Raw genomic sequence first — 25,365 nt, 5'->3', positions numbered from 1 at the left:
GTGAGTTCCAGCCCCACATGGGGCTCTGTGCTGACAGCTCAGAGCCTGGAGCCTGCTTCAGATTCTGTGTCTCCCTCTCTCTGCCCTTCCCCTGTTCGTGCTTTGTCTCTCTCTCAAAAATAAAATAAAAACATTTAAAATTTTTGAAAAATATAGTATTTGTGGATAAAGAGATGTGCAGTATAGAAATATGGGTGAGGAGGATACACAACAGCTGGAGGATAGTGGTGACCTCCAGGGAAGGTGAAGAATGGAAGGGAGTAGACTTCAAACATATCTGTAACATTTTTTTTTCTTTTAAAAGAATGCTCTAGGGGTACCTGGGTGGCTCAGGCCATTAAGGGTCCAACTCTTGGTTTTGGCTCAGGTAATGATCTCACGGTTGGTGAGTTTGAGTCCTGCATTAGGGTCTGTGCTGATATCGTAGAACCTGCTTGGGATTCTCCCTCTCCCTATCACTGCCTCTCTCTCTAAATAAATAAATAAATACACTTAAATAAATAAATAAATAAATAAATAAATAAATAAATAAAAGAAGGTTCTAAAATAAATATGACAAAAAAGAAAAGTTATTCAATCTTCATATTGTCATAATATTATCTACTTTTTTCTTATACAAACATTTGTCATATTATTCTCTGCTTTCCTATATGTCTTAAAGAATATTTTATTCTTTAATACTCCCAAATATTTTTAATGAATAAAAAAATTTTAAGTTGCAAAAAATAACAACTTTTGAAATAAATCCTGGTGTGCTTAGAAGCAGCAGCATTTCAGTAAAAGGGCATAATTTGCAGTCAGCAACAAAACCTGTTGCTGGAGTTGCTCCCCCGTATTCTGTTATCGGAAAGGTGTGGTTTGGGTCAAAGGCGAAAAGGAAACCAGCCGTGAAGAGGGAATGTTTGATCGCGCGGCTACCGTTCAGCGCAGCAGGGAGGGCAGGTGTGGCAAAGGTGCTTGCTGTCCTTAGGCTCAGAAGTCACAAGCATGGTGTTTGCGTCCATGGTTCACCGAAACACGCCTGTCACACCTCTCAAACAAAATCTGCTAACACTCACAATTGCAGAACTCAGAACGAATCACTGTTTTTAAAACTGCATTGTCCCTAACTTATATAAAATATATGTGCACGTATATATATTTACAAGAAAAGGTTTATACCATACATGACACTTTTGTAAACTTCCCTGCCCTACACTTAATATTCGGCTATGGCCTGCCTTCTTTGCTGTCAACAAATCGGATGTAGAGTTATAATTTTTAATGGCTACAACATATCTGATTGTTTGAAGATGCTATGGTTTACTTCACCAATCCTTTATTGTGGGACAGATTATGACCGGGTTTTCTCGGGCACAAACAACCGCAATAAACATCCTTGCACATACATACTCGCACATTGGCTTAAGACAAATTTCGCAGACGTGGAACTCCTGGGCCAAAGCTACTGCTTTTGAATTCTGATCCCCATTTCCAAAGTGGCCTTCTAGAAAGTGTTTTTTGCTTAGTTGGCCGATTTTAAATCAAATTACACTCCCACAAACAAGGTAAGAGAAAGCTGTTTAACGCACAATCGAGGCATCAAAAACTCTGGCCGAACTTGAGCGATCCCTTCCCGGGGAAACTGTCCGCAGGGTTTTCCAGCACTTTTAAAGGTAGTAAATGGATGCGGAGAACCCCAAGACCTGCCCAGGGTGGGGGTGGGCGTCCGTCCGGCTCTTCCTGCGGGCACAGAGCTGGAAAAGCCTAGTTACCCCGCGAGGATCCCGGCCCGGCGGAAGAAGGTGCCCTGGAGCCTCGGCTGCGCTCGGGCGCTGGGGCGGGGCGCCCGCGGGGGCGGGGCTCCGCTTGGGCCGGCCGCGGGGCGGGGCAGCTCGGCCGGCCGCCCCCTTGTCCCCCCTCCCGGCCCGCCCTCCGGCCGCGTCCCCGCCGGCCCTGCCGACGTGGCGGGGCGGGACCCGCCCGGCGCTCCCGCGCGCACTCGGCCGCCGGAGCGGTAAGAGCCCCGGGCACCCTCTCCCCTTCCCCTTCCCCGGGAGGGCGGGGGAGTGCGAGGACAGCGGCATCTGGGTGGTGGGGAGACCCTGCCGTCTCTCCTTGTCCTGGTCCCCAAATTCTGCCCTCCGCTTTAGTGGGAAGCCATCGACAGGGACTTGGCACCGCGCGCGGGACCCGGGAGGACCGGACTTGGGGGGTGAAGGTCTGGGGAGGCGCGGGAGGCGCGGCCGAGGGCCCTGTGTGGGTGCGGGCGTGTGAGTGTGTGTGTGTGAGTGTGTGTCGCTCCGGGTCCACGCTCATGCACACACCCACACGCCCGCACTCGGGGTCTGCCCCCTCGGCCGGCCTGAACCTCCGCGGAGACTGCCTTGTGTTCTCAAAGTATCCGGTCGCGGCACCAAGCAAGTCTGAAAAAGTTTCTCCAGTGCCCCAGGTCCGAGTCAGAGGAGGCTGCAGGATCCCTGCCGCCAGGGGCACAGAGGGAGCAGCTCCCCATAAGGCAAAGTCCTCCATCCCGGGGTTCGCCTGTCCTTGGCCCCGGAAAACCGAGCTCTGGCCTTGACCTCCCAGCCAACTTCAGCATCTCTCTTCCTTCAGCTTCACACGCTCTTCCACCCCAGCCAACACCCTAAGCTAGTGCTACCTGGATTCACATCCCCCAGGCGGAGCCTACCCCCTGTCCCCCGCCCCTCCCCAGCCCCCCACGCGCTCACTCACTGATCTTCCACCATGGAATCTGGTGAGTATTTCCAGCCATCTCAGATCTGGCACCTGAACTTCACCGTCCTTTCCTAGAGTAGGAAGGCATCTCTGTCTGGGCTAAAAGCAGTATCTGTGCCCCATTCATCCCACCAATTCCCATCCTGAGAATTAGAGTTACAAGCAGGTGGCTTCTAAAATCAGTCTCTCTTGAACTCCAATTTGAGATAACTAAGGAGACAGCCTGTCTGTTCAGAGGCCTCTTTCTGTCCTCTTTTCCTCCTAGTGCCCCTTTCTGACCTCACCCATATTCATTCCCAGTTCTCTCTGTCCTTTCCTCCCTCAGAACCTGAGCTCAGGAAAGAATCTGCTAACTACTTACTTACATTGTAAGCTTTGAGCGAAGGAATGAAACTTCCAGGGTGGTTTTTGAAGCACAAGCCAGTGCAGAAGGAATTTGCAGGTGAATGGGGGCCTTCTAGAAAATCAGAGATTCAGTTCATATAGGTAGCCCTTTATTTAGAAGTCCAGCATATATCAAATATTCTTCCTTAATCAATATCAAACAATATATTTCAATTCCGTAAACATATGAGGGTTAGAAACCAAGCTAAGTGCTTGCTGGTCACAGTCCTGGAGGAGGAAATGACACAGAAACAAATACTCCTTATAAATGCCATAGAAGTTAGTGCAAAGTATCACTGTCTCTCACACACACACATACATACAGCATGGAAGAGGGAGCAATTAGTTTTTTGGAAAGAGTGGGGCAAATTAAGGAAAATTTCAGGGTAAGAAATACACTAGACATGGAGAGACAGATAGGAGTTTGCAAAGCGGTTGAAGGTAGGGCAGCCGAGGCAGAGGAACCAGATAGGCAAAGGCAAGGATGTGGGAATGTTTACAGGCTTGTTGGTAATGATGGGAAGTCTGGTGAGGCGAGTGAAGGGTGCATTAAGAGTTACAACAGGTGGAGAGATGGGAGCTGAATTATGAAGGCTCACAGATGTCATGCAAAGGTGTTTAAACCTAATGGTTTTTAAACGAGAGCAAATAGGTCCCATCTGTGTTTCAGAAAAATACATAGGAGACAGGTGGAGGCGAGACCAGAAGACAAAGAGGCTGGGGCTCGGGCCCACCACTTGTTAAGCTTCATAGGTGGAGAACTCTTACAAGCTAATTAACCTCTCATCCAGAGGTTTTTTGTTCCTGCTCCTTCACTGACCAGCCCCTTAAAAAAATTTTTTTTTAACTTTTTTTTTAAATTTTTTGAGAGAGAAAGACAGAGTGTGAGCAGGGGAAGGGCAGAGAGAGAGGGAGACACAGAATCCAAAGCAAGCTCCAGGCTCTGAACTGTCAGCACAGAGCCCGATGCCGGGCTCAAAATCACGAACTGTGAGATCATGACCTGAGCCGAAGTCGGATGCTTAACTGTCTGAGCCACCCAGGCACCCCAGCCCCTTTATAAAACTGGGGGCAGTGATTTTACAGTCTATCCTGTTACCAAACTCGTATCTTGCCAAATGAGACCATTTAAAAAAAAAATCTATCCCCTGCACTACTATTTCATAAAATGAAAGACATTTTAATACCAAGGAAAGCATGCAGGCTAAACTTGCAAGATGAAGGCAGTCCTTTAATTTAATAAATTTAGATTGACAAAAAAACTTGCTATCTTGTCCTCATTTCTCTCTATCATCAGGACCTGGTCCCAGTCCTGCAATTTTTGGTGTTCAGGAACCAAGTATCCAGGTCATTTTGTCCAGTTTGTCTAAGAGCAGGAAGTGAGGAAGCCCACCGAGAGTGCGTTGTGTACCCACAAAGAGAGGGTGGGGCCAGGGCATGCTCTTTCCACCTCAGAATACTGTCTCTCTCTCCCCCCCACTGTTCCTCCATGCTGCCTCCTACCCCAGCCACACATTCATCCTGATTATCTAGAATTCCTTCCTGATACTGGGCATTTGCACATACTCTGATCCTATCATGCCTGAGTAACCATAGCAAAACCATTTTCAAGGTTCTCCCTTGCACAAGGTCAGTCTAATTCGGGCACATCGTTCCCTTATTGGATGTGCCGTTTTTTGTCATCACTTACCCATTTCATGTTAGCTGAAGTTGTTTCCTGGACCTTCATTGACCAGGAATAAAATGAAAACAGATTATTCATTTTCTGAAGGGTAGTAGTCATGGCTTCCGCTTTAAACTTATTTTTGGAGCCTATGATGTTGCTGCTCCAATACCTAGCATAGTTCTGGGAGCATTTTAGGTGATGAATGAATTTACTCATGAAAAACTAACTTATTCCCAGCCCACAAAGCCTCCTTTATATGCCACTCTTCCTCTCCTTGAAGTGTTCTAAAGAAGCCTCCTTGTTTCTCTGGGTTCAGTTTCGCTAGCATCAAAGCCACAAGACATGGCTGCAGTGATCAATGCTCCAAACCATAAATCAGGAGAGATTTATAAGTCTGATTGCTTCTTGGGCCCCCAGGCCGACATGGGGACTGTCCTAGGAAACACAGTGTGTATCACAGCTGTGGTCCTGGTGCACTCTGACAGTCACTGTGCAGACACAGCTTTCTATTTAAAACACAACAGTTTCTAATGGCCTCAGATAAGAGGGCACAGTGTTAAAACTGATTTCATCTCTCCTATCATAACACCCAGAGTAGACAAAAGTCTATCAGAACAAACAAATGAAAACAAGTTTTGGTTTTGGTTTAGAGAAAATACAGACCTGTAACAGGCAGAAGTCAATACAGATTAAAGATACATACAATTAGAAGTTAAAGGGCGCCTGGGTGGCTCAGTCAGTTAAGCATCTGACTCTTGATTTCAGCTTGGATCATGATCTCTCGGTTCATAAGTTTGAGCCCTGCATTGGCTCTGCGCTCAGAGTGGGGAGCCTGCTTGGGATTCTCTTTCTTCCTCTCTGCCCCTCCCCTGCTTACACATGCTCGCTCACTCACTCTCTCTCTCTGTCTCTCTCTGTCTCAAAATAAATAAACATTAAAAAAAGAAGTTTAGGGTAAATATTATGGTGACCATTTTGACTCTCTAAACGGATGTAAAAATACAGTCTTTTTGAAACTTGTAAGTTGTCCATAAATATTTTAACCAGTATGGGTTCAATACCTTATAGCTAATTTGGGGCATTTCTGAAGGAATGGCTTCCTGTAGCTGGTGGAATGCAGAGCAGCTCCAGGGAAGAGAGGTTTCTGTCTCTGCAGTTTTTCTACAACTGACCTAAGGCAATTTGGCCATCAGCTTGTTCTGAGAAGCTTGATGAAGTCCAAGCTCTCTGACCTTTAAGGCCTCTGGCATGGACTGCTCTACAGGCAGGACTCGGCTAACCCAGTCAGGTTTGGGGGTTCTCCCAAAAAGCATAACTAGAAGATCTCTCTCTCAAAGACCACTAAACTGCCGAACCCAATAGCCTCTTATGCCCTGGTAATAGAAGGGCGGATTGCACCTGTATGTTATTATTTGCCAATCCACATATCTCAGGCATCTTCTGTTTCACGGGTGAAAAATGGCTTCTAATATCCCTTGTGCTAATTAGCACATCCTGGGGTTCTGATTAAAGGGGATGATGGTTAAACCGTCTCTAGAAGTGGACACCCAATTACAGATTTTGAATGCTAACTAAAGTCTTCTGGAGAGGACATTCCTGAAGAGGGCACTTCGGTGTTACCCAGCCACCCCTAGGCTGTAAATTGCAGCAAACCTGCATACATGTCACACGATATATGCAGAAGTATTTTAGAGTACGTTACGAACAGCACTGCAACACATTTAGGGCAAAGCAGAATCAACAACAACAACAACAAAAAAAAAAACGCTTTTTTATTTGCCCATGAACGTTTATTATCGCCAGGTTTATCCTTACGTCCCTGTTTATAGAAAAGTGAAATAGTTTGGAGTGCCTTAATAATCCAGATTAATAAGGATTTTCAAATTACCTTACAAAGAAATGAAAATATCAGACAGTGTCTATGGCCAGCTATTGATGAATAAAAAATGGGAACAAAAGTGATGTCGAAGCATCATTTATTCACAGGGCCATTCTCCTAATGCCCCTAGGACCCAGGCAAGGATAGGGCAAATTAAAACAAAAATTTCTAGATCATGGAAACCAAGCAATGTTCTAGACCATGGGTCAGCAAACATTTTTGTAAAAGGCCAGATAGTAAATATTTTAGGCTTTGCGACTTTATGGGCCATATGGTCTCAGCTACTCAACTCAGCTGTTGTAGTGCTAGAGAAGCCACAGACAGTACGTAAACAAATGAACATATCTGTGTCCCCATGAAATTTGATTTACCAGAACAGGCGGAGGGCACAATCTGGCCAGCAGGCTATAGTTTGCCAACCCCCAGCCCTAACCCAGTCCTGCCTCTGAGATTTTCAAGAAGATTTTATTTGTTTACAAAAGGACAGCAGCTTTTCAAGTACCATCACTCAGTTCTGCCTTCCTCCCACGAGCCACAGCAACTGCCTTTTCTGGGCAGTGGCCTTGTTTCATTCTTTACTATTTCAACTAGGCATTGGCCTAGTCATTGACACACTATCTCCAACCTTAAATATCCTAAACTTTATATACCAGCTAAAGGGAAGTATGCATTTTTTTTTTTTTTTTTTTTTTTTTGCTATTCCCACCTATAGACTTGTTTATAGGAGTGTTATCACTGAATCCAAGGATTTTTATTTCAAAGGAGACCTTCTAGGGGCATCTGGGTGGCTCAGTTGGTTAAGTGTCTGATTCTTGATTTTGGCTCAGATCATGATCTCGTGGTTCGTGGGTTCCAGCCGGGTGGTCAAGCTCCATGTTGGTGGTTCAGAGCCTGCTTGGGATTCTCTCTCTCTCTTTCCCCCTCACTTGCTTGTACTGTTTCTAAAAATAAATAAATAAACTTTAGAAAAATAAAAGAAAACATTCTAACTTAGTTAGCCTGGAGATTAAGGAACAAAGGAAAGACGATATGGATTATTTGGAACCATTAGCTGTAAGATAGCTCTTGAGTAGTAAATGGGGTAAAGGCATTTTCTGTTTGCTTTCATTTCAAATTACATTTAAAAAAACTTTAGGGGCGTGTGGGTGGCTCAGTCGGTTGAGTGTCCAACTTCGGCTCAGGTCATGATCTCACGGGTGAGTTCGAGCCCCGCGTCAAGCTCTGTGCGGAGCCTGGAGCCTGCTTTGGATTCTGTGTCTCCCTCTCTCTCTGCCATTAACCCATTCTCACTCTGTCTCTGTCTCTCTCAAAAATAAATAAACATTAAAAAAATTTTTTTAATAGTAATAAGAAATATAAATAAAAAATTTTTAATTCCAATATTGTTAACATCCAGAGTTATATTAGTTTCAGGTATACAATATAGTGATTCAACAATTCCATACATCACTGGTGCTCATCATGGCAAGTGCCCTCCTTAATCCCTATCACCTTTTTAACCCATCCCCCATCCACCTCCCTTCTGGTATCATCAGTTCTCTAGAGTCTGTTTCTTGGTTTGTCTCTCTCACTCTCTTTTTTTCTTTGCTTGTTTGGTTTGTTTCCTAAATTCCACATGTGAGTGAAATCATACAGTATTTATCTTTATCTGACTGACTTATTTCGCTGAGCATCATACTCTGTAGCTCTATCCAGGTAGTTGTTGCAAGTGACAAGATGTCATTCTTTTTAGGGGGTTGAGTTATGTAAGTATATATATGCCACATCTTCTTTATCCATAAATCTACTGATGGACACTTGGACTGCTTTCTTGGTTTGGCTATTGTAAATAATGCTGCTATAAACATAGGGGTACACCTTCAATCTAGTTATCGTACTACTGGGTATTTGCCCCCAAAATACAAAAACACAAATTCAAATTACATTTTAATCTCAAGCCTCTGAAAATATTCATCAAACAACACACATGTTTGTTGAGCTTCCCACTAGGTTCAAACAACCATGTTAAGTGCTGCATAAAGTCTGAAAACAAAACACAGGAGCTCCTTGTGTTCATAGAATTTACCATATACTGTGATAGGAAAACACTCAAGTGACTCTAAGCCAAAGGCAAGTATAACTGTCCAAGGTGAGGTAGATGCAAAGCACTCTGGCAGTTCAGAGAAAGAAAAATTCTATCCAGTTGGGAAGAACAAAGAATGGAGGCAGTACTTATCTTAACTGGGTCTTGAATGTGTTAAGACAACGTATTGAACCAACAGCCACATGAGGGTCTTTTGTGAATGTCAGGCATTGCATGGATACTTACATTGTCTTGGTCCAGGTTTTGGAAGGGAATGGTGGGAGATACACACAGTGGGAACGGAGTACAGAGGTGCTTGGATGCCAGCTGAAGCTTCTCACCTCCTCCCAATAGTAAGTGGGAAACCCCTAAGGATGTATGAACAGGAGGGTGAGGGATGGGGAAGCGAAAGGGAGAGCGACAGTAGAGATCTGAGTCCAATGTTGAAGTCATCAACATGAACCATAATGAGACCCTGATCTAGAGTGGTGGCAGTGAATAGAAGTAAAAATAAAAGAAAAGGCATAAATTCTGAATAAAGAGCCTCTAGGATTTGGGCACTGGGAGAGAAGAGGCTGGTGGCGCTGCAGTTGGGCTCTGACATGGTTCAAATCTCAAATATGTCACTGAAAGTGTGACTTCTGAGTCTCAGTTGCCTCGTCTGTAAAATAGAGCTCATAATATCTAACTCACAGGAGAGAATACATGTAAGGAGCCTAGACTTAATAGGCGCTCAATAATGATAGGTATCGATATTACATATTCTTGAGAGAGTGAAGGTTTAGTTAATGACAGTGCTGAGGTTTTAAGCCTAGGTTATTGAGAAAATCTGGGCACCATTAAAAGGAACACAAAAGGCAACAGTATTAACAGTAAGACCACAGGTTTCCTTTTGGATGGGAGCAGTTGTCCAGCTGGCCATTAGAACTACTTATCCAGAAGTAGAATTTTTTTTTATGAATATAATTTGTTGTCAAATTGGCTTCCATACAACACCCAGTGCTCATCCCAACAAGTCCCTTCCTCAGTGTCCATTACCCACTTTCCCCTCTCCCCTACCCCCGCCATCAACCCTCAGTTTGTTCTGTGTATTTAAGAGTCTCTTATGGTTTGCCTCCCTCCCTCTCTGTGTGTAACTATTTTTCCCCCTTTCTTTCCCCCATGTCCTTCTGTTAAGTTTCTCAAGATCCACATGAGTGAAAACATATGATAGCTGTCCTCTGACTGACTGATTTCACTCAGCATAATACCTTCCAGTTCCAGCCATGTTGCTGCAAATGGCAGGATTTCATTCTTTCTCATTGCTAAGTAGTGTCCCATTGTATATATGAGCCACATCTTCTTAAAAATATGGAAGCTTCATGAATTTGCCTGTCACCCTTGCGCAGGGGCCGTCCTAATCTTCTCCGTATTGTTCCAATTTTAGTACATGTGCTGCCGAAGCAAGCACTAGAATTTTTTTTTTATTAACAGCGTTATTAACATGTAACACTATAGGTTATATGTATTATATATATTCTTAATATATTGAGATATAATTCACCTACCACAAAATTCACTCAAAGGAATTTTGAAAGTTCAGTGGTCTTCATATATTCACACAGTTGTACGGCCATTACCACGATCTAATTTTAGAACATTTTCCTTGTGGACAAAAGAAATCCATACCCATTAGCAGTCATTCCCTCCTCATTCCCCTTCCCTTCTGTCCTTGGAAGCCACTAAATTACTTTCCATCTCGATGGAATGAGGTAGATATTTGAAACTCACGACATAAGAGTGGTGTGTGAAACTGTGAGAAAGGAATGTGATTCACCAAGGGAGAGAATGTAGTACAAGAAAAGGTAACAGCCAGACAACCTTGGGGAATGGCTATGTGAGGGGACAAGAGGGCTACATGTGCACATGATCCTAAGCCCGTACCTCCATTTGGCCAGTATGTTAAGTGGTTTCTTACATACTGTGGCTTTCGTGACAACTTGAGGTTTGACCAATTGGTAAACACCGAGGTCGACAAAAATACTCACTGATTTGACTGAGACTTGACTTCTGGTGTAGTGAGAACTCTGTGTTTTCATTTTAGCCTAAGAAAATTATCATCTTGGGGCAACTGGGTGGCTCAGTTGGTTGAGCGGCTCTTTTTTTTTTTTCACCGTTATTTTATTTTTTAATTTTTTAATTTTTTTAATTTACATCCAAATTAGTTAGCATATAGTGCAACAATGATTTCAGGAGTAGATTCCTTAGTGCCCCTTACCCATTTAGCCCATCCCCCCTCCCACGAGCGTCTGACTCTTGATTTCAGCTTAGGTCATGATCCCAGGCTTGTGGGATTGAGCCCCATGTCAGGCCCCATGCTGAGCATGGAGCCTGCTTGAGAGTCTCTCTATCTCTCCCTCTGCCCCTCTCCCCTGTCCTCTCTCTCTCTCTCTCTCAAATAAAAATTTGTTAATTTTTTTAAAAAATGAAAATTATCATCTTGAACTAGCCTTTTAGATCTGTACTGTCCAGTAAGGTAGCCACTAGCCACACATGCCTATGTAAAATATAAAATTAAATCATTTAAGAGTTCTGTTGAACAGTGCTGTTCTACATGACACACTAGCTTGCAAACTTGGTAAAGAGTTTTCTGCTTTGTAGGTAATTTCATAATAGTGACATTCCTCATTTGACTTAATACCTTACTTCTTTCCCTTCCAATTCATCCTGTGTTTCCCTGTGTCAACTATTGTCCAGCAGAACCCCGGCCTTCACCAGCTGGTGTCCAACAAAGCACACTTATGTGTATATGTTGCTTTCTCAATGTGAATCTCTGATGACATCACAAAGCTAAATGTCAAGTCATTTTTTTTTCAACGTTTTATTTATTTTTGAGACAGAGAGAGACAGAGCATGAACGGGGGAGGGGCAGAGAGAGAGGGAGACACAGAATCTGAAACAGCCTCCAGGCTCTGAGCCATCAGCCCAGAGCCTGATGCGGGGCTCGAACTCACGGACCGTGAGATCGTGACCTGGCTGAAGTCAGACGCTTAACCGACTGCGCCACCCAGGCGCCCCTGTCAAGTCATTTTTGATCAGCTCCCAGGTATTTTCTATGCTTATTCTCATTATTGCTGTGATTGTAACTAATACAGTGATATTAAGTAATTTCACAGACACAGATAATACTCATAGTTCCCACATACATATCCCTGCATACCAGGTACAAGATCCATGAAAGTTTAGAGATAGCATTGCACGGTTGCATTAGTTTCCTATTGCTGCTGTAACAAATTGCAACAAACTTAGTGGCTTATAACAACACAGATTTATTCTATTACAGTTCTGGAGGTCAGAAGTCCCAAACTGGTTTTCACTGGGCTAAAGTCAAGGTGTTGGTAAGCCTGGTTTCTTCTGGCATCTCTGAGGGGAGAAAGGTTTCCTTGACTTTTTCAGCTTCTGGTGGCCGCCCATATTTGTCCTGGCCCACGGCGCCTCCTTCGTCTTGATCACCCCAATCTCTGCTCCCGCTCTCTCCTCACCTTTTCCTCTCTGTAATCATGTTTCCTTCTGCCTCTCTTGGAGGACACTTATGGTTTCATTTAGGACCCATCCAAATAACCCAGGATAATCTCTCCATCGCAAGATCCTTAATTTAACCATATATGTGAAATCCCTTTTGCTGTGTAGGGTAACATTCACAGGGTCCAAGGAACAGGACATAGATACCTGTGGGGGCCATTATGCAGCCTACCCCAAGGTTGTGTAAAGTTTCTTATTGGTAGAAGAAAGTTTACTCCTACCAGATTTAATTATTGGGGGCTTTGAATAAAGTTTAACAATTCCGATTAAAGCAGAAAGTATTTGTAATCGTGTTGACAGATATTAAAATGTCTGACGATGCCGGTGACACCTCAGCCACTGGAGACAAAGCAGAAATTACCAAGATGCCCAATAGCAAGTTTTTACCCAAAGAGACAGAAGCACACTGTGATTCAGCTACGATTCCAAATGAGCCAACACCAGCTGATGCCACAGAAGATGGGCATGAAAATGCAACCATTCAGCGTGCAGAGACTGCAAATGCCCAGCACCCTGAGCCCCAACACCCCAGTGCCACGCAGCATCCCCCCAATGGAGAAGTGACTGAGGATGCGCTTGCTGAATGCATTGACTCCGTCAGCCTCGAGGCAGAACTTGGATCTGAAATACCCCTGAAAGAGCAGAGTAATCCGGTAGGAGCGGTTCATTCGATTCGGTTCAACCTGGGTTCTTATTGACACCTACCGTGGGCACAGATTTGTGCCAAGCTCCGTGGGTGGGGGTTGGGGATTCAGAATATACTATGGCATCACCTCTGTCATCAAAAGTGTGTTGGGTGGTGAGAAAAGGCATACATGAGAATAATTGGTCATTATGTTATTTGCATTTTGATAATTACAGTAATACTAATAACAGCCACCAATGACTGGACACATCATTATGCCAGGCACCCCACTAGCCACTTTCGGGTCAGGTAATTCACTCCATACGACAGTTCTTTGAGGTTTTGAGATGGATATTATTAACCTTAATTTATAGATGAGGCAATCAGGAGGCAGCTTAGTGAGATAGGAAGCTACTTGGTAATAAATGGAAGATATTGAAATATTGGACATAAAGCGTCCAAGTTATTAACAAGTCTGATTCCACCCTAAAGAAGTCAGTGTTTCTTTAATACCACTTAAATTTTAACACATATTTACAGATCTACTGTGGGATCTTAAACATTCAGATCACTATTTGATCATCAGCTATACCACCTTCCAAAGGACCGGAGGCAGAGCATGTTCATTGCCCCTTCCCTTCAGTGTCCACATCTGTCTTTGGAGGGATTAAGATAGACCAGTGTCTCCAAATTGGTACCTTGTACAACGTCAGCCTGACCAACAAGCTGGATTTTCTTGGCATTTTTACCTTCATCCACGTGGGGACTGGTGGGGATGGAGAGGCTCCCAGCATGAAAGAGGGAGGCAGGCCACTCCCCTCCAGTCCTGTGCTTTCCACAGTGATGGTACAGGATGGGGGGCGGGGGGGAATAGCGGTTTTCCTCAACCAGGCCCCAGCTCTGCTCATCTGAAGTATGCCACCAGAGACCACCTCCGTGTCTGTCCTTGAAGGGACACTACTACATGCAATGAAGGGAGGAAACTAAACAGAGAACCAGTGCTGGGCATTCCCTCTTGAACCTATCATTAACACTATTAACTTGAGCAAGATACCTAATTTCTCTGTGCCTCAGTTTTTCCCTCTATAAAATGAAGAAGTTGCACATGAAGAGCACTAGGTATACTTCTGACTAATATTTTGTGATTCTTTTATTCAATATCAGGCTTCTTGTGCCTCTGCTTCTTCAAAGGGTTTGACTTTTAGAACTGTTCTAAAATGAGATGGACTTCCTCAGAGAGGAGGGGGTTTCCCACGTCTGGAGATGTTTAAACAAAAGCAAACAGTGGTTTTGTAGGGATGTCATGGAAGGGATCTGAGGACCAGCTGAGAGTTTTTATGAGATATGGTACACATACCAGGAAAATTGTGTTTGTGAATTCCAAGAGTTCACAGACTTCAGAGCCACCATGGACCCCCTAAGGGATTAAGCACTCCTAGACCAGAGGCTCTCAACTCTAGTTGAACATTTCAACCACTGGGAAATGTTTTATTTATTTATTTATTTAAAAAAAATTTTTTTTTTAACGTTTATTTATTTTTGAGACAGAGACAGAGCATGAACGGGGGAGGGTCAGAGAGAGAGGGAGACACAGAATCGGAAACAGGCTCCAGGCTCTGAGCTGTCAGCACAGAGCCCGACGTGGGGCTCGAACTCACGGACTGTGAGATCATGATCTGAGCCGAAGTCGGAGGCTTAACCAACTGAGCCACCCAGGCGCCTCTACCACTGGGAAATGCTTAAAAAAATGCTTGGGGCACCTAGGTGGCTCAGTAGGTTAAGCATCCAACTTCAGTTCAGGTCATGATCTCACAGTTTCTGAGTTTGAGCCTCGCATTAGGCTCTGTGCTAACAGCTTGGAGTGTGGACCCTGCTTCAGATTCTGTGTCTCCCTCTCTCTCTGCCCCTCCCCCACTCGCACTTTGCCTCTCTCTCAAAAATAAATAAACATTTAAAAATGCTGATGCCAGGGTCCGTATTAGTCTGGGTTCTCCAGAGGGATAGAGCCAATTGGATATATATTTAAAAATCCTATACCTATATATACCCATATGCCTGACTCTGGAGACCGTTTTCCCTGCACGCTTTCTATTGTGGGAAACATTGGTTCTCAATTTTTATTATAAAAGCAACTGTTAATAAGTATCTTTGTACGTTAAGAAAACCATATTTACTGCACCATTATGGCCTGACCTGACCTAAAGAAACTATACTAGCTCCACTAATTCAAAGTATATATGTTCCTAATGGATAGATTATACATTCCAATTTCAGACTTCTAATAATGATAACAAGACTGCTAATAGAACTAGTGCAAAAAAAAGTCAGTATGCTCCTACCTATCCCCCTTCTTAATTTTTTGAGCACACTGCTTTTGAAGGCACTTTGTAAACCTCCTTCATGCCACAGGGTTAGAGCCAATTAGTAGACAGGTATTGCCCCCCTTTCCCTACACGACACTGATAGTTTTCAAGGACTTGGAAAGGAGAGCATTCCTTCATAATGAAGCATCACAAAAGTATCTGGATGGAAGTGCAAATATTGGCTGGCCAGGTTGGGCCTGTGGCTCTGGGTGTATGTGTTTGGCATTGCACAAGAAGCTCAGTGAAACCAAGATGTGGGAGGAATGCCCACCAGTATGTTTGTTCTAAGAAGGTAGAAAGCCGATATGGCTGGTGGGAGGGCCTTGAGGAAAGAGGGTATTTCTTCCACCAAGGTCATATATAAACCCCAGGTCATATATAAACCCTTCTAAGTAGGTGCAAATTTAGTCTCTTTCTAAGGATTACCCAGAGAGGGGGTGGGTGGTTCAACTGTCTCTCTTGGTAACCTATCCTTTTAAACTAAAATTGGAAGTCACTTTTGTGTCTTGTCTTCAAGCATTGTTCATATGTTATTTTATTGCCCTTGTTGGATACTTATTAAAAGAAATCCTTAGCAATGATGAAAACAACTATTTTTCTGTTGATCCAGAAGAGAATTAATTTTGCAGAAAATCTTGAATCGAAAGTTTATTTACAAGTTGGCTGTTTGGATCTTGAACACAGGTCCCTTGAGGAATGGTGGGTCCAGTAGGAAAACACCCAAGAAAAAAGCTGACTTGATCCCAGGCATATCTGAGCCTAAAAGAATCTCATTATCCCTTTAAACAGCTTCTATGGGAAAATAACACTTTTAACAGAAGAAAAAAAAAAAACCTGGCAGAATAGCCTTTGAGAATGTATAAACCAGTATCTTCTAGGACACACTGGATTTTGCAAAAATCTGCTCAGATGTGTATATATTTTTTCTTTAAGTGACTTGTATCTGCATAGTTATTTTGGATCTGAGTCCCCTTAAAATCCCCATTATTAGCTTCACCTTTGCCTGAGTCAGTCCAGTGGTTGTAACCCGGCAGGTAGGGTGGTGTGACCAGGAGGGACAAAGAGAAGAGGAAGAAGCCAGTGGTTCTGCCAGCTGCTTAGCTGGCACCTCTGCTTTGAAGGACCACACCACTGACAGTTTATGTACTCAGAAAAGACATCTCTGTCTTTGATGTTACTTCTTTTTCTCATCCATTCTGATGTACAGACTAGAGGTCACTGAGTTGAGACTTCCTGCGGGATCTACTCTACAACATCCATGAGTGATGACCCCCAGACTTACTTGAACGTTGGAGATTAGACTAGACTCTCTAAGGCCTCTACCAGCCCCATGACACCACATGTTGTGTCTAGGAATCTGAGTGGTGCAACTATCTTCAGGATGCCTACAGTCTAGTTGGAGAAAGGAGTGTTGTATAAAAGTAATTATGGCATGTCTTATAGTACTAGATAGGACAGACACAAGGGAAGCCTTAGATGGGGCACTTAAATCGGTCTTCAGGAGGTGGGGATGTCTTCAGACTCAATTTAGAGATGTTTTTCTTAAGTGCTAGTCAGGAGTGACATTTATTTCCAGAGATTTTCTGGGAAGTTATTAGATACTGGCCCATCAGCTCCTGTAAGATCCAATCTAGACCAAATTTCCCTAAGTTCTGAACACCAAGAAGTGTTACCCAGAGTGGGGAAAAAAGTCATCTCTACTGTTCAACGCCAATACATAAGGCCAATTATGAAAGTAAAGAATTCTAATGTTACCACTAAAGGTACTCGCAAAGGAAAACATAGACTACCACTGGTTAGTTCTCTCCCTAGAAAAGGAAAAACAGAATATATTACGAGCCTTAAAATTGCTGTCAAGGGAAACAAAGAAGAGAGAACATAGACCAAGACTCACAGATGGCAGATTTTTGCCACTTAAATAAGTAGAGTTTGCTTCTGTTTTTGTTGTTGTTGTCGTTGTTGTTTTCTTGTTTTGTTTTTGAGTGTTTCCTCCTTGAAGACTACTCTACCTGATGGCACTCAGTTTTTGGCTTTGGTGGATGCTGATGCCATTTGGCCATAGAGGGCAGTACCTCCTAAATCTGGTGGTGTATTGGAATAACCTGGGGAGCTTGTTAAAAATTCAGATTCCCTGGCTCTGCACTGAGATTCTTATTCAAAAGATCACAGTGGAAGCTAAGACTGTATTTTAGAAATGTTTTTTATTTGTTTGAGAAAGAAAAGGAGGAGCAGAGAGAGAATCCCAAGCAGGCTCTGCACTGTCAGCACAGAGCCCCACACGGGGCTCAATTCCATGACTCTGGGATTATGACCTGAGCTAAAACCAAGAATCAGATGCTTAACTGAGCCACCCAGGCTCCCCAAGACTCTGTGTTTTTAATAAGTTCCTCCAAATGATATTCTTGCAGTCTGTAGACCAGTGTTTGGGAACCACTAATACTAGGACATGGAAACAGCTAGTTGAAGAATCGGGTGAGATTGAGAAGATGGTGAGTTCAGTAGTGAACATGCCAGGGGACATCCAAGTGAAGGTATTGTGTGGGCAGTTGGTTATAACAGCCTGGAGCCCGGGAGAGAAATTTAGAAGCCATTAATATTTGGATGTTATTTAAGAAATGGGAGTGGGTGAGATTATCTAAGTGGTATATGTAAATAAAGAAACACAGAGGCCAAGGACTTGGCCCTGGAAGTTTCCTGCCCCTAAGCCAACTTGGCTCTTAGATTCTTTTTGGTATGTTGTGGTAGCCAGTAAAGTAGTTGAGACAGCGAGAGTTACCTCTTGTCTTCACGATCTTACCATCACATTCTATAAGGGAAATCAATCACAGATCTCATTGTACCACACTGACATTTTAAAATTGAACATTAATTAATAAGAAAATTAAAAACAGATCATGAGAACTGTTTTCATGTAGACTTGAGAATGTCCCATCGTTCTGTCCTTTCAGGTGCTTTGACCACCACCCTGAATGAGTTTCACTTAAGACAAATGCCTAGAACTCTAGAGGCAGGGTTTTCTTCCCTTAGAGCTGGCATCAAAAACTAGAATTCCCTGATGTTCAGAGCTGGCTAAAACACCATTTAGCACAGGGCAAAAACCTTTCTTATGCGCTATTAATAAAAAGAGAGGCTCTAAAATAAATGTAACCATTTGTAAACCTTGAATACCTTTAATATCACCATGTAGAACCCCTTTCAGATATTCAGAATGCTATTTAATAAATAGTTCATCAGTTAAAACCCACTTCTGCAATTCAGTATGCTAATTAGCAAAGCATCAGCTGTTAATAAAGACACAGATAATGGAAATGCTCATTATATATGTCTCTGGAGTATGGCTTTCATGATTAGGATGCCAGCTGACCACCCTGAACTCCAGCATATTTTATTAGGATGCAAGAAGCACTTGGATTGTAACTTAATTAAGGCATTCCCCCTAATATCACAATATGCATTTGGCGATTTTCTAACATAAACTGAAATCATAAAAGATGGACCAAAAAAAGTAAGAGTCAGAAGATAGGGCATGGAAGCCATGAGTATAGAGCATTTTAAGAAGGTCAAAGTAGTTAAGCTTCAGATGCTAGTGAAAGGTCAAGAAATAAAATGACTGCAATGACTCCATGACTTTGGCCACAAGAAAGCTATTGTGGCATTGATGAGAATGGTTCCATGAAGCATGGTGGCTGTGGGAGAATACTGTGGCAGGTGGAGTAATGGAGGGGGGTAGATACAGCAGGTAGGCACTTTTTGTAAAAAGTGAAGAAGCAAGATGTGGGGCAGAAACCAGATAAGTTTGAGACAAACTTTCTGTCCTTGTGATTTTCATTTGTAGGTTTAGAGACGGAGGAAGCACGTACATGGTTAAATATGGGAAGTAGCGGTAGAGAAAGGTTGAAAAGCCAGGAGAGAAGGGAAGACCAACCTATCCAGGCCCAGCGGTGTTCATGTGGAGGTGATAATTTTAACCGAGAAGACATCACTTCCATAATGCTAGATGGGAAGGAAGTAATTGTGAGTGCGGGGTGCAGTTAGGTCGAATTTGTATTTAGATGGGTATTTGGTGTAGGCCGGTGTGTATTTTGTGCATAAAAAGGACTACTCAGGCTTTTAATATGGTTTTAAACAATTAGTGTTCAATGTATTAAGGTTATAAATTCAAAAATGCAATTCTTCCTAGACTTTATGTTCGTCTCACAAATCTTATTCTATTTGGAAGTCTAGCAATATTGAACACTTTCAAGGGACTTTTGATGAATGGTTTGTCCTTTTTACCAACTTAAATATGTTCAAATATCTTTAAATTGTGTCTATACGAATTTAATGTATTCTGTTTTCTGTTTAAGTACCTCATTTATCTACTCAAACAAAACCTTGCTGAGTCCATAGAAGTGCTATAAATCTATTAAATAATGGGTTGGACCTAAATACCTGTTAGATGCCAATACTATGCATCAACTTAGGAAGATTTCAACTTAAATCATAAGTCTAATCATTCAATTATTCATTTTAAACTGTCTTTTTAAAGTTTCACTCTAATTTCTTAAACAATTGTGCAGAAAAGACCAAATATGCATAGAAATATTAATAGCATGACTTTGATGCTTTAAACCTTTCTATATTTAATTTTAAACATTCTCAGAGTTGAATGATGCATACTCACCAAGGAAAAAAATTACCTGGAAATAACTGAGGCCATTTTTAAGCAAATATTTTGACAGAACTTCAGGCATCCAGAGCAATTTACATCTTCGCTGAATGTCACACTGAGCCCCTTTTTAGAGCAGCTATGTCATGAGTAACAAAACTTAAAAAGGGTTTGGTCTCACAGATGCAAGCTGTGTGTAGTACCTAATTCTTGATTTACTTAAGACATAGGATAACCAGGTACCTATGTTACTATCTAATTGTTAAAGTCCTTTGAATTCAATGGAATTCTAATATTTGTGCATTTTTTATGTCTAATGATACATGTAAATTTGATAGCGTAAAATAAATTAATGTATTTTTTATTTAATGATAAGGACCTTTAAATGGAACACCAGATATGTAAATATCTTTTCTACTTAAAGAACTTTGAACGTGATGGAATCCTGCATTCTTTGTATTCTTAGGACCACACAACAGCTGTGGATGTTTAAATGATCTCCAGTTGAGGGGTGCCTGGGTGGCTCAGTCGGTTGAGCGTCTGACTTCAGCTCAGGTCATGGTCTCACGGTTCGTGGGTTCGAGCCCCGCGTCGGGCTCTGTGCTGACAGCTTAAAGCCTGGAGCCTGCTTTGGATTCTGTGTCTCCCCTCTCTCTGTGCCCCTCCCCTGCTCATGCTCTGCCTCTCTCTGTCTCTCAAAAGTGAATAAAGATTAAAAAAAATTTTTTTTAATGATCTCCAGTTGAGTTTTGGGTATCCCTCTTGATCAAGCCAAGTCTGATTTTGCTCTCTAAATGAAGTCATAATGTTCTGAGAGTTTATGAGCAGGAACAGGAAGTTAAGAGTTTCCATCTGGTGGCTTCTGTGTTCTCTGTGAATTAGGATGTGAAGCTGACTGTTTGTTTGCTTTAAGTTTATTTATTTATTTTGAGAGAGAGAAAGAGAGAGAGAGAGAGAGAGAGAACAAGTGTGGGAGAGGGGCAGAGAGAGACAGAGGGAAAGAGAAATCCCAAGCAAGCTTCATGCTGTCAGCGTGGAGCCTGACAGGGAGCTCGACCTTGAGATCATGACTTGAACTGAAACCAAGAGTTGGACTTAACCAACTGAGCAACCAGACACCCCAAAGCTGTTTGTTAAAGGAGGTGAGGGTTACATGGGGTGAAGGTGAGAAAAAAGTTTTAAAATAACCATATTTGTTTAATGAAAGATCTGAGTAGATCCATGCCCCCTACTTTATAGACTCATAAGCCATTTAAAGCAGAGACAATACTCAAGATGAGAATTCATGTTGAACATTTAGTTTATATGGTTTTTATATCAAATGTGCACATTTAGTCATTTGAGTATTTGCCATTGATAACAAATTTTCTTTGCAGCTGATCACGAGGTCGCAGCTCAATGTCAAAGGAGCTTTATTAATAAAGCAATTGAAGCATTTATACTGCAAAATATTCTAGACTCATTTAACATTTATTTTCATTTGCTAGTCAATTACCAGCTGTCAGAGCATATTAAGTATTATAAATCTGAGTCAAAAGCTGTCACCCCTAAGTGTATTAACTCTCCCTAATCACATAGGTAGTGATTTGTCCTGTAAAAGAATGATATTAATCACCAACTTACATCTGTCTTCATGATGGTATAAAATTGCCACTGGCTTCCATTGCAAAAGTGAAGTAAATCAACGTAGACACCAAAAATGAAAGCAGACAGTCATGAATCATGAGTATTTCCATTCATGTTAACAAGCTCCTCATTGTTTCCAGGCAGAAATAAATGTCAGCCAACTTTCAAAGCTTTTTTGCTTCTTAGTGTTAAAAATGTAGATGATGATGATCACTAGTTAACATTGATGGAGTTTTTATTATGTGCCAGGCATTATGCTCAAAGTTTTATATGAATTATTTCTTTTAACATTGACAATAATCCTGTGGGTTTATTGGCTCTTATATTTATGGTTCTTACACTACCATACCTTTCATTTCGTAATGAATAAATGATAGCTTGAAAGACTTGAATAACTTGCCCAAAATGGGAGAGCCTGGAGTCAAACCCAAGCAGTTTAATTCCATAACCTCTCCTCTTGACCAGTATTCTACAGTGATGGATGGTGTTTGATATTTACTAGGTGAATTGGTTAAGAATGCATTTGGGTACAAATAACTAAAATCCAACATATAGTAGCTTACCAAATAGCAACTTATTTTTTCTGGCTTAACAAAAAGAATGAAGACAGGCGGCTACTCATATTGGTTTAGTAGCTCAGCAACGCCAGGACCAGTGACTCTGTGATTCCCTGAACTTTCTCTCATGGCAGCAAAAATGGCTGCTTCAGTTTCAACTACCACATTTATATGCAGGGCAGGAAAAAAAGGATGACAGTAAGAGTTGGCACCAGCCATAACTGTGTAGTTTCTCATGAAAGCAAAAGCTTTCCCGTTTATATCTCATTGGCTAAAACCGTTTGACATGCCCACCCTCATCTGCAAAGGTAGAAGGCAGCAGGGAGAAGGGGGAGGCGGAGGCTGATGGACCAGCCTTGGGTCCAAAGTTATAGGCTCTACAACCTCCGTAGGAATATTTCACTGAACTTTCTCTTTTTTTGGAGTAAAGAGCTGTGATTCTCTAACACCTCATGTACTACTCCGAATGTATTCTTGCCTCATTTTCTAGAATGTATTCCTAAATAATAAGGGAAAGCTGCAGTTCCACTAATTGAGTCAGGGCTCATTGGTTACAAGCAACAAAAACTATTACACACTGAAGAAAATGGGTGAATTTCAGTCATTCAACAAATAAATGTATTAAGTACTCACTGTATGCCATGTACTCTTCCAGGCCCTGGGGATATACCAGTGAACAAAACATTTAAAAAAGAAACAGACAGACAGACTTACTGACTATGCAGGAACCTCATGGAACCCAAAGATAGCAATGCGGTAGGGCCTTGAAGAGGGACAGGAACCAGGGGCTGAGAAGCTGTCAGGAATTCAACAGCTCTCCGCATATCTCCTTCATCTGCTCACTCTGATTTCTCTTAATCTGTAGTCACCATGATGGATAGAATATGGTCCCCTACACGGCCTGATTTTTCATCTTCTATTCAAGCAGCCAGCTCAAGCTGAACCAGAGTCCCTCAATCTCAATCCAAATACTTAGGCAGAAGAAGTTGAATCCACAGAGCCTGGGGACAGTGAGAGATCTAGTTACAGTGGTCACTGTGAGTGGAGTGGACACCTTGAACGGCATCTACCTCAAAAGGCTACCTGTTGCTGCTGCCCATCCCCCAGCTTATTGGTGCTCTTCTAGACACTTTGCCCATCATCCCTCAGAACTCCCTCCTCTCGCCCCAGAGGTTAGTTGCCTCTAACCTGGAAGAGGACATTTGCTTACCTATGTTAAAGTTGCCCAAGTTTTAAACTTTTTCAAATCACTTTGCACCCTAATATAGTAAATGTTTTCCCCCTCACAAGCCTCGTCCCTATCTTCCAGATAATGGGATATTTGGGTCTTTGTTAACATCAAACTTACTTCAAGCAGAGCCCTCAGAAGCCAACACCACTACTAATCAATTTTGTTCCAAAGTATGCATTGAAATGTGGGTCGGTGTATTCTGTTACAGCCCTTATAAATGCGAAGCCAGGGAGATATGGTTATTTTTTTTTAACTTTCTTTTTGTTTCAAACCAATGGGTGTTTTTCATGCATGCGTGTACTGAATTGCTAACCTTGGGGCTAATTTGTTTTTCTACAGGCTGTGGATTCCCCATCACATGGAGGGGGATGGGCAGGCTGGGGCTCCTGGGGCAAATCTCTGCTCTCATCAGCATCTGCCACAGTAGGTAAGAATTATATGTTGCATTTGAATGGATAAAGTTCAGAAGCCTAATAATAGCATTTGACATTTTGATCATCCCATGTACTGATAGAGCTTAACATTAGCCCATGAGATAATAAGAGCAAATCATTTTTAGTGCTTGCAGCTCTAAGTACTTCATGTATATTGATACATTTTTTCCTCAGAATAACCCTACAAAAGAGGTATTTTGGGGGGGCGTCTGGGTGGCTTAGTCGGTTATGTGTCCAACTTCGGCTCAGGTCATGATCTCACGGTTCCTTTGTTCCACCCCAATGTCAGGCTCTGTGCTGTCAGCACAGAGCCTGGAGCCTGCTTCGGATTCTATGTCTCCCTCTCTCTCTGCCCCTTCCCCACTTGCACTCTGTCTCTGTCTCTGTCTCTGTCTCTGTCTCTGTCTCTGTCTCTCTCTCTCTCTCAAAAATAAATAACCACTTAAAAAATAAAATAAAATCTTTAAAAAAAAAAACAAAGCCAAAAGTAGCTGGGCTGAGATTTGAACCTAGTAGTATAGATTTAACCACTATATTATATTGCCCCTTAAAATGTAAGATTTGAGCTCTTATAATATATTCTTAAAGTTTTGTCCTTATCATCCCACCAGAATGTTTTAAAATATACAACTAACCTACTCTGTGAAAAGATTTGGGGTATTTCAATAAAATATGCAGGTATGAAGGATAGAGTAAATATCCCAAGGCTGATAGAGTTAACTGTAATTGAGCATTGACCTTGACTCTGAGCTTCTTGGCTGCCAGTAGATTATCAATATTTCATTGAATGATAAACCAAAACTTAGTTTATCTAGATAAATTTATTTTCTGGTGTTAAATTTTTGAAGACATTTCTTGTATCAGCTCTGTGTGTACAAAGAGAAAATATAATGGACAGTGTCTTCATCAGCATAGGTTTGGCAAGTATTCTTCGTGTGACCAATTCTTTTTTTTTAATTTTTTCTTTTAGATTTATTTATTTTTGAGAAACAGAGTGAGACAAAGGGTGAGCAGGGGAGGGGCAGAGAGAGAAGGAGACACAGAATCTGAAGCAGGCTCCAGGCTGTGAGCAGCACAGAGCCTGATGTGGGGCTCAAACCCATGAACTGTGAGATGGTGACCTGAGCTGAAGTCAGACGCTCAACCGCCTGAGCCACCCAGGTGCCCCTTGTGTGACCAGTTCTTATGTGCATCTTTCATGAAAATGGAAGGAATGACAGCAACATGTCTAAGATAACTTAGCAAAGGCATTTCATCTTGAAGGTGGAGCAAATGAGGAGCAGGACAGGGAAGCAGCAGGTAATGTGGCTTTCAGATCATCTAAGTCAAGTGTTCTCAAGGTGTACTCCATGGCTGTAAGGATCTTGTAATGGGCCATAAATTGGTCCAATTCACTGGATAGGAGGGATAGGAAGGTCGAAGGTCTTTTGCCCCACTCTGATGGCCCATGGTCACAGTTTAAGGGCCAGCTGTCCAATTTGATAGAATTTAGACTGTCTGGAAGAATTAGATAGACTTCATTCCTCTCTTTCCGTGTCTGGAATATCAGGGAACTCTGGCAAGAAGGAGATGGTGGTCAAATAAATGTTGGCCTTTGGGGAGGGCCCGGAG

General features: G+C 42.4%; 1 protein-coding gene and 1 non-coding gene across 4 annotated transcripts in view; one reads left to right on the top strand and one right to left on the bottom strand.

The window, feature by feature from the left end:
• The first annotated feature begins 1,909 nt into the window (after nucleotides 1–1,909).
• Nucleotides 1,910–25,365, top strand: part of FAM114A1 (family with sequence similarity 114 member A1) — a 69,616-nt gene continuing 46,160 nt past the window's right edge. For 2 of the 3 annotated variants that reach the window (XM_047855731.1, XM_047855729.1), the window contains exons 1-3: nucleotides 1,910–1,996; nucleotides 12,571–12,923; nucleotides 23,660–23,747. In XM_047855731.1, coding sequence (XP_047711687.1) covers nucleotides 12,579–12,923; nucleotides 23,660–23,747 — 433 coding nt within the window. In that variant the 5' untranslated portion in view covers nucleotides 1,910–1,996; nucleotides 12,571–12,578. Of the gene's footprint in view, nucleotides 1,997–8,970; nucleotides 9,063–12,570; nucleotides 12,924–23,659; nucleotides 23,748–25,365 lie in introns of those variants that run through there. The other variant, XM_047855730.1, reaches the window with a different exon arrangement.
• On the bottom strand, nucleotides 10,053–10,159 carry LOC125164999 (U6 spliceosomal RNA). Its single transcript, XR_007151908.1, has one exon. It is a non-coding gene; the product is annotated as a U6 spliceosomal RNA (small nuclear RNA).

Source organism: Prionailurus viverrinus, chromosome B1 (genome assembly GCF_022837055.1).
Source record: "Prionailurus viverrinus isolate Anna chromosome B1, UM_Priviv_1.0, whole genome shotgun sequence".
Taxonomy (NCBI): domain Eukaryota; kingdom Metazoa; phylum Chordata; class Mammalia; order Carnivora; family Felidae; genus Prionailurus; species Prionailurus viverrinus.
Note: the sequence above shows the minus strand (reverse complement) of the source record. Positions and strands in the feature narration are given on the sequence as shown.